Here is a 15,586-nt window from a genome sequence, read left to right as displayed (position 1 = left end):
AACAAAAAAAATAACCAAAGACATTACCTTTAACTACATACTTATTGAAATCAGCTGTAAATGACAATATGCATTACCTTTAACGAATAACGAAGATGGTGTATCGATCGATGTTCAGCATTTTTGTTTGGAACAAGTTCCAGGGAAATCGAACAAAGCGCATGGATATTTCCAATGGATAAAGAACTGTAAAAAAAATGATCATTATACGTTTAAATAAAAAGATGTGTTATGAGTAACAATGAGACAACTCTCCATCCAAGTCACACTGTAACAAAAGTTAACAATTATAGGTCAAGTACGGCCTTCAACACTCCAACACGGAGCCTTAGAACAACAAGCTATAAAAAACAGGAAAACCAACGTTATAATCTATATAAAAAAACGAGAGACGAACACACTTATGAACAACATCAGCAAATTACAACCACTGAACAACAGGCTACTGACTAAAAATGAGTTCTGTAGAAAATATTGAGCTATGTCTATTCAGATAATTTTGTTGAAAAATTATCTATATGATCATACTGTTGTAAGTTGATGCTGTAGACTTATTGTCATAAACAAATATTTTATGTACATGAACGATAACACATTTTTTATTAGTAAACTTAAGTAGGCCCTAAATAGTGGGTCTGGAATAAAGGTTTGTAATTGAAACTGCCACAGAAAATGAGGAACAACAGGACAGAGGAAAACCTAGGTTTGGAACAGACTACCTATTCACCTCTCAAAGAATTATCAAGAGTGCTAGTAGAGTTGAGGACTTTAATTTAACATTACTACGCCGACCAGACGTGGCTGCGTATTTATACATCCATACAGAATTAAGCTTTCTTCAGCAATTTGTGTAATATTTTAACTGAGTGTTGTATAGCACGTGAATGGATCTTATAGATATCATCGACTTTAACTATCTGTCGCTCCATTTTAAATTCATAATGTACCTGTTCCAGACCGTATGAGTAATTGGAACGTACGCGTACGGTCTGACTTATAGTAAGCAGTTGGTCATTGTTATTAGATACAAACGCATATAGCAGATCAACATAACTTAACTATCAAATTAATAAAAAAAAGTTCAATTGTAATTGAAACAAAAACTTTATATTTTAACTTTTTTTAATTCACACTAATTAAATAAGCATGTCGATCAGTAGTACATTAATGGAATTGTATTATGAACGCTGAAATTGAAGTTATCGGAAGTAAACATAAAGTGGGAGTTCAATTGTTTTAGAATATTTAGCAACTTTACCAAAAAATGCAAATGCAAAAGAACATGCATGAACTGCATACATGAAAATGCTAAAAAATATTACGTTACTTGAATTGTGTCACCTTGGGCGAAAGTACCAAATTAGGATTCAGATATACAATAAACAAATACCTAATTTCAATTGATCGTTTGTTCGTTTTATCTATCTAATTGTAATAAACTATCAATAACAATTTGTAAAACTAAAAATAAAGATTGTTTCAATTTAACCCATATGATCAAATAACATGTATGGTCAGATCGTACTGGACCGTACGCGTATACTCATACGGTCCGACCGTACGCGTATGGTCGGACCGTAGAGTATATATACGTACATGTATACGGTCCGGACCGTACGCGTACAGTCCAAATACTCATATGGTCTGGAACATACCCACAGTCCTTTAATCTTGATATATGTTCTAAATGAATTTGCGAGATTTGAAATCTGCTGCCTCTAATAAAACATGGATATAAACTCATCATAGATACCAGGACTAAATTTTGTATATACGCCGACGCACGTTTCGTCTACAAAAAACTCATCAGTGACGCTCGAATCCAAAAAAGTTATAAGGCCACATAAAGAACGAAGTTGAAGAGCATTGAGGACCAACATACAGCTAAGGCTATGTCTGAGGTAGAACAGCCTTAGTATTTCAAAAATTCAAAATGTGTAAACAGTTTATTTATAAATCAAAATCAATGATAATTCAGGATTATATTGTCATAATCTTTATATAAGTCAACCAGTCCTGTGCTGTTTCTGGTATTTCTAGACTAATAGATGCATATCAACCGAGAACACGTATATAGTTATAAATGCATTTTGTAATATGTTAATCTAACAAGGAACGCGTATATTAAAACAGTATGTTAAATATCATAATGAATTCTTATCATTCAAATGGCATACGGAGAAAATATTGAAAGACAAAAAAAAACCATGTACTTATAATGGACTCTACACAAATTGATTGACCGGTACAATGTTTCGGTGTCTCAACTCCATAGAGACATGTTTTCGTGGTCTTAGTTATTAAATTTGATATGTAGTTTTACCGATTGTGACATTTTGACTGAGTGTGAATTCGCATGGTGGGTAATGCATGAATGGCAGGAGACGCCACATCAGAACCAACCGGTTTCGCTCGTTTTGGAATTCATGCGATTCCATCAGTTGTTGTCTGCTGCCATTTTTTGTTATAGTATCTTATAGCTCTTCAACATCTGGGGTCCTTATGCATCCATGACCTTCAAATATTCAGCTTGAATGGTTCCTTATGAAGGTAAATCCAGAACAGTGCCTGATTTATCTATACAATGAGGTGAACGCAATAAGAGGAACTTTTTTCATGTGTTGGCAGTTAGTTGTTATAACGCAGAGGGTTGAAATTGTTACTAGATGCCGATGACAAATTAAACAAAATATTTGGTAATTGGTGATTTCTTGAACAAAGCACTTTAGTATTACATTGGGTTTATCTATAATTCTATAGAAACTGAGCAATTCCATGCAAGCAATTGTAGAGGTGAGACTATCTTTATTATTCTCTTTAATTTGTTCTCTTCATGAGCATGCATACATAAGTTGCTCATAGGACAATAATCAAACTATCTACCGAATACTTTATTTTGTCAAAGAATTAGAAATAAGCACAAATGATTTAAAACAAGCACAAAACATATGAAGTGGTTTTCTATTTTTTTTGTACTGATAAGGATAAATCCCTCAGGCAACATTTGATAGATTTTGCAATGTTTAAGATTCTATATGATGATATGGCACTTCATGTATTAAGATACTTATACATTCTAGGTTGGCTTTCAAATCTTGGTGATTTTAGCGTTCCTAATGAGGGTAAATCCACCAACGGCCATCCTTTGCCGCTATATTTTTTTTCCCCAATATTTGGTCGTTTTTTTTCCATCAGAAATATTACAGTAAAATTAGCAGCGTTTATGTAATTGTATGATATTTTTAATCTATGTCAACTTACCAGACGTTATCTATCCAACATTTGCTAAACTATGTATAATTTATACGTTGATATCATCGGATGGTATTAGTAGAGCGAAACACTATTGTTTTATAAAATTTTATAAATGTTTAAGTGTAAATGATCAGGTGAACGGAGCTAGTTATTTAAAATATTTATTCAGACGTTTAATATGCATTTCAAAAAGGCGGCATTTGTAACAATATCATAATATAGGAAAGTGTTCACTTGATACTATCATTGTGGAAACATTTTTTGCTTAAGTGCGTTCAATGGTCAACACTCTTTACATTACTTCGAGTATACTAGCTGTCAGATATGTATTTATAGTGTTTTCTGTTGTGTGGATGTAAAAGTACCCGTTCACGTCCACTCCGCTGTGTTTGTATGTATTTCTGTTAGTACCTATCTAATGAGTGCAGCCTTTTTAAACTAATTTTTATACTTTGTTCTTATGTTGTACTGTTACACCACTATCACAGGTTATGGATAAGGAGAAGTGCCATCTATCATGTTCAAATTGTGTAAGTGTCTTTACCATTTCAGGAGCCTGTTAGTCAGTGGTTGTCATTTGTTGCTGTTTATAAACACATTTGCTTTTTTTTCTCATTATTTTGTATAAGGTCGTTAATTTTCTCGTTTGAATTGTTTTACATTTGTCAATTTAGCTGACTATGTTGTATGGGCTTTGGTCATTGTTGAAGACCGTGTGGTGACCTATACTTGTTAATTTCTGTGTCATTTGGTATATTGCAGAGAGTTGTCGCATTGCATCATACATATACAACATCTTCTTAACTTTATACTAGTATATATACGGAGTGTCAATAGAAACGCAACCCCTACATGTATTTTCCATTTACTAAAAAAGAAAGCTGTTTCTAAAATAAGGACAATAGAAGTTGAACAATCGGTCTATGTTTTAGAAGACTTCTATAGCCAAAGAGACAATAACCCGACCGAAGAGCAAAATCCAACATAAGGCTACCACTTATGTATTTAACGTAGCGAGAAAAATCTGCAGCCGTAGGGGCGCTTCAGTTGGCTCATAAACAATAATGTATACTACTTCAGCAAAATGGACGCCACACTAAACTCTTAAACATAAAAATGAACCAAGACATAAGAAAAAAAACACAAGACTAACAAATGCTAGATGTGCATAACTTTGGACAGGAACCCAAAGGCGGCGGGTTTAAACATGTTATTTGAGATCTCATCTCTCGTTTCCTTTGAGTATTATGTGCATTGAAATAAGTGTTTCGGATGAGATATCTCAAATGTTTCGTGAAATATCCTCTTTTTAGATATGGACATCCCAAAAAATCAAAAATATCAAATAACTTACTTTCTTCAACTTACTTTATGGAATGTTGGTAGATTATGCTAAAGTGTTTCTGGCAAATTCTTTCTAAGGTGTTTATAACAAAATGCAAAAGAACTATTTTTCATATCTTTTATTTTGAAATATTTCAATTTCTCTTATGATCAACCACCGTTTTTGTCCCTTTTTAGCTTCTATGTGCAAGCATTTTATATGTTCTGGTATGGCTATTCCTTGTATTAAAGAATCGAATTCACCTTCAACGAAACGACCAATTTCTTTCAAATCATTGCAAATATTTTGCTTATTATTAAAACCAACCTTCAATACTCCATTCTCTAAGAAGTCTGTTTTATTGATATTTTCACCGGTAGAAATAACTAATCGTGACATATTTATATTTTTTGTAAAAATTAGTCTAAAATACTGTTTACTTCTAGGGTATGAAGCCCAAAAAAATAAATTATTTTTATACACATTTTCCGGAGGATAATCGGTTATGATTTTCATGTTAGTTTCAAACTTCGCATCGGGATGACCACCTTTTGGTAGTTTCATTATTGGAAGAATATTTGATCCTTTATCTTTAAAAAATCGGTCTATCGAAGGCATCATTTTATTCCGGAGTGATGAAATTTTACCAATATGTTGGAATAAACTAACTGATGAATGAATAGGAGTATTTTGTCCTAAGAATTTTATAATTCCTCCTAGTAAAAGATCACACGGTGTTTCGCTGAAATACGTTAACAACACTGATGATATCACTCGAAGATCACTTGAATGGAACATTTTACCAATAAATCCAAGAGTGGAAAATTCCAAACAAATCCAGTGGTCTGTACGATTTAAAACAAAACTTTCGATATCTTTAACGAAATTAGAGGCGACCAGAACATCGTCTTCTAATTGTATATAATATGTACTAAGGTTCTGACAATACAGCATTAAAAAGGCGAAGTCAACATTTTGTTTGGATCGCCATTGGACTCGTTCTGCCGAATCCTGTTTTGTTTTTTGCAAATTGGAAAAGTCTGGGTATATATTTTCAGGTGCTTTTATAATCTGCATGAAACCGCTATCAAAATGAGGCTTAAATTCTTCATATATCTTTTTTGCACTTTCGTTATTCCAAGATTCGTCAGGGTCTGCCATAAAAATGACAATAATCACATCCTGCATTCTGCCTTGGTCAGTATTAGATATAAGAGAGTTTAGAGTTGTAAACATGTAGTGGTCCCCATTTAGTCGTCTCTTTACTGTAGGTATCCCTATTGTTAGATAACCTGGAATAGAAAAAAAACCAACATATATTTAAAAAAAAATATATTTAAAAGTTCATCTTTTGAAACGTACCCTGATTTTTTCACCCTTTAACTTTTAAGTGTATAAAACTTTAAAATAGTTGTTTCCTTAATCTTCTATGTTCTTGAAATCTAAAACAGTGCATGCGTTTTGAGTATAGAAAAAAAACCTCCTACCCCATCAATCGTTAAATATCATTTTCTCTTTACTTACTTTTATACATAGTATAATATATATGTACATTATTAAAGTGATTTAAGAAATTGTTTATGTATGACATTGAGAATATCATTCTGTCTAAGAGCCCTTAATTGGTACAATACATCATATGTTTATTCTTAATCGCGTTATATCCATTCTATATACATATATGTCATATGGAGGAAAGTGTAATACTAATTGCAAAAGTTAGTGGCAAAATGTGTAATTTTTACATTATCATCACAACAAATTGTTTCCAATTATATAAAGATTAGGTTAAATAAACTTAAATGTAGAATACATAAGCAAAGTTCTACAACTCTAAAACTGCAAAAAGCGCAAATAACGTAGACATGACAAAATGACAAATGGAATAACGAACGGACAACGGTTGTCCGTATGATGTAATGCGTCAAGAAAAAGGCTTATGTTCAAAAATAACATTTCACAAACATTGAATTTTTGCTCGCGTATATTAAAGAGAGTACATTATTGTGAGGTGATTTGTAAAAGTTTAATATTGATATAACGATTTTGACATCATTTTCGCGGTTAGTCATAAAATTGACAATTCAGTGATAGGGCGTTGACGTATGGTATGCGATGCGCACATATTTTCGCTTTTCACAATAATTTAATTTTTGAAGTATTGTTCCAAATCTAAGAATGCAACTGCCTTCGAACGACAAAGTTGACTCGAAACCGATAATGTTGACTGTGTTTTAACATTTGGTTCCTTTTATAATAAGCTTTGAGTCTCAGATGGTTATTTGAGAACACATGGCGTCCAGAACATCTGAATCGGCATACTTTTACGCTGGTAAAAAGTTTGCTACATATGTGTTTATCATGTGTCATGTGACCGAGTAGTTGTCGGCAATCATAGTCTCGGTAGAATCCGCTCCTCTCCTTCTATCCGTTAGATGAGGGTACGGAATCGGCCGAGTTAAGACGAATGTAGTTGATCTACGAGTTTTGTGTTTGAACCTCTATCGTGGAATGGTGCGTTCGAATCCTATCTTTATTGACTATGATTGGCGTTTTCTTGCTGAAGGGTCTCTACCTTTCGCCTGGTTCGACATTGTATTATGAATACTTAAATGGCAATAAACCCAAACAACCAATCAATTGATACATCATTCAAACAGTATGATAATTTTCCTTATTCGGTTCATTATAGACAATGAAACAATATTATAGTTGCGCTAGAACAAACATTGAAAGATAACAGCAAAAACATGAATACTTGTAAAAAATTAACTATATGATAGAATATTATACCATAACAATGGGTGTAGTATTGACTGACGGGAAAAGAGTGGCTATATATATATATACGTTAACGTTTTCATGCAGATACAAATTGTATACTGTAACAATTCAAAATTGAAACAGTGAAAACAGTGAAAACAGTGATATACATGTGAAATGCCAGATTATACATATGTACCTAGCGTTTAAGAGTCGGTCCTCAATAAAGATACTGTATATAGCGTAACGAGAGGACCAAAGATAAGATACAATGTTACAACAAGTACCAGTGAAAGCGAAACTGACAACATCGAGGAAGTTTTCCAAGAACCAACCTTGTCTGTTAGTAAAATTACCATACTGAACAACGCTGTTATCAATGTTAGAATGGGTGTTGTAAAACCTCTCAAAATCCACGAGTGCCGAAGGCAAAGTTAAATTTTTAAGCTCTGTCCCTGATATTTTTTTCTTCATAAGTTGAAGATAAGTTCTGTTGAACCAACCTTGGTCCCTTGTAGATTGACCATACATGACAACCTTCTTGTCAACTGCATTATTGTTGTTATAAAATTTCTGAAATTCTGTCAATGGTGATGGTAGTGATAAGTTTTTCATTTCTTTTCCCGCCAATATGTTCCTAAACAAACTTATATTGTTCATCAACATCCCAGCCTGAAAAAAAATAAAGTTTTATTTTCATATCGAAATCATGTTAAAGGGCCGGGCTAATGAAAGTGAAAGAAATCTGCAAAAATTGGCAGGTTGATGTTCAGTAGTAGTCGTTTGTTAATGTGGTTAATAAGTGTTTCTCGTTTTTCGTTTTTTTTCTTTCAAATAGATTAGACCATTGGGTTTCCCGTTTGAATGGTGTTACATGCACTAGTCATTTTTTGTGCCTTTTATAGCTTGCTGTTAGGTGAAGCCAAGGTTCCGTGTTGAAGAGCGTACTTTGATCTATAACAGGTTACCTTTTCTGACTTGGATGGAGAGTTGTCTCATTGGTGCGCATAATACATCTTCTTAATATATCTATGAGTATTTGTGTTACTTATATATAAAAAAACACGCTTAGCTTATATCTTTATGGCAAACAAATGCTGCCAGGATTTTAAATGCTTATTTTTGCATATCAAAATCAAATTATTTTATTTGTGTATAAAGTCCATTAACTGACATATCACAAAATACGAATTCTTTTGTTTGTATAAAATTGATAACGTTTGATACAGTGCCATTGAGTGTACAAGTTCACTAGAAAACTCAATTTGATTGCAAAACAATCTGTACCTCCACATGCGCATAGTTTTAATCTAATAACGATCTAGCAATGGACTTCTAAAGCTTAGTGTAATGTCGATTTGATAAGGGATCACTCTAAAACATGATTATAGTTATAATAACGTATTACTAGATGTATATCTATACTGAAATGATTGCCAAAATGTTAAAAAAAAAGTGGAAATTATACACATAAAATTCGCTATCATAACTTTTACAAGTGTTTCACATTTTTGTAATAAAAACAAATCGTTTCATTCATGTCTCACCTGTGGATAATGCAGTATTTCGTCGTTTCTTTTTGTCATATTTACATCAACTACAATGAAAAACAAATTCGTCATTGTTATTCGTCACTATTAGTAAAGTTATAAATGCTTATTATAAACCATTATTTTTTCACTGTATTATAACAGTGGCGGATACGTGGTGGGGGGGATCCGGGGGTTAGAACCCCCTTTTTCGACGATCAATGCATTTGGATGGGTACATATAGTTTGAACCCCCCTTTATCCTAGATTGGGGCCTCCTTTTAAAATGGCAGCCCCGCCCGTTTCTTATGACAGGGAAATGTATGAGTCCTGACTCACAACAGAGACATACAAAATGTATATTTGTATTATGCATGTTACATATCTTTGTCGTTAGTAACAATAATATATTATCTCATGATAAACGTATCATGCATATATAATAATAATAAAAATAAAATATTTTACGACCTATCTACTTTGAAATCTTTATTGAGTAAACTGCAGCTATATGACATTTAAATTGATTTCACGTTAAACATTACTATTTTTACAATCTGATTAAGATCAGCGATTCAAATACATATCCTGTATTCAAGCTTAGCCGAGGAGTAAGCCGAGTAAACCTAAGCTTGTATACAGGATCTGCACTCTAATCAAATTTACTGTTTATATCTCAGTAGCGAGTTTCTGCTATGTTTAGTATTTAAAAATGATTTACCTTCAGATTCAAATGTTGTTTAACTTACGGAGATCTATAAATATAGTATTTGAATGAACACTTATATACGAAATAAAAGCAAGTGACGATTATAGCTTTTCATGCAAAGTGTGAGGCTCGCCTGCCTTCATTTCGTATAATTTTTTTTTTATAAAACAACACAGTTTTCAACGTGACGGTTTTGTGATATTTTGCATCCAAGGATAGCCATAACCCAACTGACTAAGTAACTGAAAGACACAACATATGTTTGGACTTCCTTCCGTTAGAAATTTAAATTTGTTTCTAGTGTCCTCATCCGTTACTTACCTAAAACATATATCATATATATATACTGACGTCTCAAGTTGAATTGGAACATTCTTAAACCTCGACAATTGTTTCAAATAAAAAAAAATTGATATGATTTTAGAAAAAAATTGTTCATATCTCTTCTTTTTAAACAAGCAGATAAAATGTGAAAATGCAAAAAATCTTACCTGTCAGGAGAATGTGAAAAATACATATTAAGCACACCGTGCACAGCAGAAGTTTGCAACATACTTTGCGTGTTTTTCTCATAACCTATAAAATACAATGATAAATATATGTACATGAAACGATATCACAGATCAATTGAATACTTCTGAACGATATCACAAATTGATAGTTTATTGTTGATCGATATGATATATTGATCGATTATTATTGAACGATATCACAAGTTGGTCAATTATTTCTAAACGATATCACAGATTGGTCGATTATTGTTTAAAGATATCACAGATTGGTCGATTATTCCTGAACCGTAAGTCCCTAACGCCAATGAAGCGACAAGTAATTTTTACAAATATATGGTTTTCGATTTCTAGCTAACCTTCTTTGACTGCGTTTATTTCAAAATTCAGAAAGTGTATTAAAGTAATTAAAAGTGTGTATTGTTCGTATAACTTGTAGTACATCTGATCAATATCTCGTACAGTGATCTTGTTGAAGTCGAGTTTCTCTTACATATAACCACTGATTATGATATAAAACAATGGATTTTTATAGTAATCTCATATTATCATTAAGCAAAACATATTTATTTTAAAGGGCACTAGCTATGAGATATCTAAAACATATAATGTATGATTTTTTTTTGTTCAATCATTAATGAAAGAGAAAAAGTGAAATAATGATTCTTTTTTATCAGCCAGTTAGGTTCATTTTTGTGGAATTAAGCTTAGAAACATTGATGATGAATTATTCACTTACAAGTGAATAATTCGACCTCATTGAATCCGTATTCATGTGAACTTCAATTTAACCCATTACCTAGAGATGAATAACGCATGCAGTGTGCGAGTACGGTTATTTAAAAGAAAATAATGTCAACATTGAACGTGAAACAAAGGTAAATCATTTGATCAACTGATTCGATCCACAACAAATCGTGTTACACAGGTAAACACGATGATTATCATATAATTTTGATCTATAATATGAAAGTAAACAGACCTAGAAATTACAACTGCACGTGTTCGCTTTGTATTTAAATTTATATTTATGTTTATCGTATTTATATCGCTAATATGACCATCGGAGGTATTCGGCGGTCAATTCGATAGTTAATTAGATGGTGTCAGGACTTATAGTCACACGAAGCGAAGCTTTTTCGTTGATAGAGAGATTTAATGTATGCAATCAGAAGCTTACCTTTAAGCTGGTTTAATAATTCGAGGGTTCAACTGCTGTCTCACAATTTAATACACGTGATACATGTTAGAAGAATTTAATTGAAAAGGAAATATCCAATCATATATTATATCTATAAATGTATACGTTTGTTATGTTTTATGTTTAATATTTTAAGTGTGTAAGTCACTATATATATATACAAAAAATATGGCCAAATTAACAATAAAATAAAACTTAAGACAATTTTACATCTGTTGATATCTACTTTATAAAAAATGCTCATACAGTTACTTGGTAATTTGTTTTCAAAATATCGATTTTAGTTAACGTGAGTGGGAACTAATTTTTGTCCTTTGACTGCATATGTAAATTTATATACAATATTTATAGTCACTCGATCATAACTCTTTTTAGAGTGTTTTTTTTTTTAATATATGAAGTTGTAATATTGTGTAAATGTTTTATAAGAGATGAGACTCAAATAAAATATTGTCCTGTCTTGTCAGATATTGTTTTTATTAAACGTACTCACATTTAGGATAAAAAAAAAACGTTGTTGTATTGAGAAAAATTATATTTTTTAATAGATTTGTTCAGTTTTTACTAAAAATCTAGAAAATCTACAAATAATGTAATGACAGCAGATGTCCATCCTCTATTGATCCAATTTTATTGATGAGTGATATAAATTCAAAGTCACTGTCATTCTATCATTGTCTATACACTGTAATCGATGGGAGATCAATAAACCCATTGACCAAGAAGTCATAATTATTGATAATTATTAATATGAATAAGTCTGGACAAAAGTGGCTGTTAAGAAAAACAAGACTGCAACATAAATTAGAATTGATTTTATAATGTCCTTAACATTTAGAAGACAGTCAGACAAATTGTATAAAACGGAATAGATATTTTAAATTAAAGTTATACAAATACTTATACTAGGTTAAGATCGACTAAGGCAGATCCAAAGTTCAAGTAATTGGGAGGCTTAAATGCCAATTATAGTAAAAAAACAAAAACAATTGGCAACCGTTGTGAGGCTAACTTGTTTTGAGATGTTATGCTTTGCGAACAAAAAAATTAAAAGAAATCATCAAAAAAAAGGGTGTTTTTTTCTGGTGCTTTGTTTATTACACTCCTCCTCTGAATCTGTTACTGAATCTACCGATTTGAAGTAATTGTTTGCCCGTTTTAACAATTGAGAGATCCCCCCTTTTGCTATGATACATGTATATAACCAGATGATGATACAGGTGGTCCATACAGAACGGATACCGTGAGATGACAGATAATCCAAAAACTCAGGTGGTCTATATAAATGGTACAGGTGGTCCTTACAAAACGGATACCGTGGGATGACAGATAATTCAAATAACTCAGGTGGTCTATATAAATGGTACAGTCGTAACAGTCATGACAGTCATTCCCCCCCCCCCCCGGCCAACACACGATTTTGTTAAGTCTTAACTATTATAATGAAAAAATAAAGTTGCGCCTCCAACACTTTCCATTCGACTCATACAGAACTGTTCAATGGACAAACGATAATTGGACTGACCCTGGATAACCCATCTACGTTAAAACTAGACTGACCCCGGATACGGTGACTACCGTTAGAGACAAACACGACTGACCTCGGCGCGGATGGAATATTATCAACAGAAAATCATTTATGTACCAATGAAATCAAGGGCAATTGGTGGTTTAGCGTAAAAACAAAGTAAATATTAAAAATAATTTGACAGTGTACGGAAAACAACTTCTCGAATGTGATGATGTTTAATCACAATAACATATGTTAATAGCTTGAAGCATGTATAATCGTATATGATGTATTTATATATCTATAAATATCGTCCTTGTCAGTTTGGTTGTACACGAATTGTTCTTTTTTTGTGTGTCATAAACAACATATATGTTAATTTCGATTTTTTTTTGTAAAAAAATAATTTACAGTGTAAGGTTGGAAAACTCTTATGATCGTCTGAACTATGATTGTAAAAAATGAGAAGTGATTGAACAATACAACAATTATTAATTAGCTGAAATGATATAATACACTTATAAATAGTGTACTTACCATGTTTAACTATAGTTCCTCCATTCCGATATTACAGGATTCGTTACTATGGAAACGGAAAGGGAATAATTTACACATAACACTGACGTACGTCTGTTTTTAAGATGAATGTGGTAATTAGCTAGATGTAAAACTGTGTATTTTTGATACAACACACCAATATCACTAATAAAATCCTATTACCGTATTACTGTAATGTAGATATTTGGAGTATGTATTGTCTAATTCTCAGTTCGTGCATACAATATGAATTATATACACAACAGGATGGGAATCGGATCAATGAAACCTCAAATTTATGTACATGTGGTTATTGCCTGTAGCGGTCAGTTGTACAAAGGGAAGACATTAATTATGGTCAAAACTTATTGGTTTTACTGCTATTGAATAATTAATCTTATATCGAAGATGTCGGTTTTTTGAATTTCCAATTTTCGCAAAGGATTTGGATATAAAAATTATAAAATATGCAATGGTATTACCATACATCGTGTGAAAGAAAGTTGGAAGAACTGGATTATCTAAGAATCTAACCCAGTTAATTAGTTACTTTAACTGATTTGATTATCTTCATTTATCCTGATAAATGGATAAATATTCGTTTTATCTGTTACGGTCTGCAGTTTTACTTAAACCATGCAATCCATCGGGGTCATATATCTTTGATATTTCTCTGCAAAATCCACGAATAGCAATTTACAGATTATTATGCTCATTCATGTTGATTGAATCTCTAACTTAATTCTTTGAGACAAAAAGAAAATTCGTATTATTCATATTTATCCATGTTTTTATAACTTGGTGACTTACCTCTTGAAATACATAATATGGCAGTTAAACTGTTTTTTTTTGTGTTTTTTTTTTCATTTTATAAACCCATATGAACCTCGTACGAGTATATCATGTATATAACATTATACAATACACAAATTGTTATGCCTGCAAGGGACATATAGATTGAAACAAAAGACATGTTTCAATAGTTATTTAAATCGGTAATAAAACATTTTGAATGAATGAAAGTGTATCATAACTGCATGATTTATAACTCTGTTTTGTACATTTCAGGCAAGTTTAAAATCTCGATTTAAAACATTTTTGTATCAGACATTTAATCTAAAAAAAAAATGTTGACCAGCTACCTGACGTCAGACGAATGTTCACTTTTTGCATTTTCATAAACCTTTCTCTTGTTCTTTTTGTATTTAAAATTAAGAGGTTTGGTACATGAGTTCCAATGAGGTTCATATCCTGCAAAGTTCGATGTATAGGGGTGTACTGTAAACATAGCTCACCATATATATATATCCTTTTACAATGAACAAAACCAATACCCGGTATAGTAGGCTATAACACATTTGATTGCAGTGGCGGATCCAGAAATTTTCATAAGTGAGGACCCACTGACTGAACTTAGAAGGGGCCCGCTCCAGTCACGCTTCAGTGATTTCCTATAAAAGCAACCAATTTTTTTTCCCAAAAAGGGGGGGGGGGGGGGGTCCCCCTGGTCCCCCTAAATCCACCTCTGGATTGATTGATCGTTTGATACCTAACGTCCAGTGGCAAATATGTCAATCACTTTCTGGACGAAAACACATCAACAAAACTACAATGCAAAGGTTCTTAAAACAGGGGCCACATACATTGTAAGATGAAGGTCCGCGTCGAGAAAATTTGGACAGCCACGGAAAATGAGCACCATATGCTATGAGTATGAGCTAATATATTAGGATCGGGTGAAATGATGCTCTATTGGATAGGGAGTGACAGAAATTTAGTCTTGCAATAGGCCATTTTAATACGGACCCCTCTTTCTAAGAGTTGTAGAGACCAATTGTGACCATATTTATATTCCAGTCACTCTTAGGCTAAAACATTTGTAAAATTGTAATTCAAAATTCATCTATTCACGCATGTGACCTACCGAATAACTTAATACTGATATAAGTTACTGACTTGAGCAACACGACGGGTTCCACTATTGGAGCATGATATGCCTTTCCGTCCCAGACATATGTGACCACCTACAGTTTTTGGTGGGTTTCATGTTGCTTATAGATATAGGAAAATGTGGTGTGAATGCCAATGAGACAACTCTCCATCCAAATAACAATTTAAAAAGTAAACCATTATAGGTTTAAGTACGGCCTTCAACGCGAAGCCTTGGCTCACACCGAACAACAAGCTATAAAGGGCCCCAAAATTACTAGTGTAAAACCATTCAAACGGGGAAAACCAACGTATTTTGC

The 15,586-nt window shown here is 32.5% G+C and overlaps 1 protein-coding gene across 1 annotated transcript; it reads right to left on the bottom strand.

Annotated features, from left to right (window-relative positions):
* Window positions 1-4,702: 4,702 nt before the first annotated feature.
* Window positions 4,703-13,994, bottom strand: LOC134685683 (alpha-1,3-mannosyl-glycoprotein 4-beta-N-acetylglucosaminyltransferase C-like). The gene is made up of 5 exons (XM_063545658.1): window positions 13,338-13,994; window positions 10,072-10,156; window positions 8,890-8,939; window positions 7,678-8,014; window positions 4,703-5,871 (listed from the first exon to the last, which is right to left on the bottom strand). Exons 1-5 carry the CDS (start codon window positions 13,338-13,340, stop codon window positions 4,703-4,705), a joined length of 1,644 nt encoding a protein of 547 aa, XP_063401728.1. The 5' UTR covers window positions 13,341-13,994.
* Between the last annotated feature and the right edge of the window lie 1,592 nt (window positions 13,995-15,586).

This window comes from Mytilus trossulus, chromosome 9 (genome assembly GCF_036588685.1).
Source record: "Mytilus trossulus isolate FHL-02 chromosome 9, PNRI_Mtr1.1.1.hap1, whole genome shotgun sequence".
In the NCBI taxonomy this organism is placed as follows: domain Eukaryota; kingdom Metazoa; phylum Mollusca; class Bivalvia; order Mytilida; family Mytilidae; genus Mytilus; species Mytilus trossulus.
This window is presented reverse-complemented; position numbering and strand designations above follow the sequence as displayed.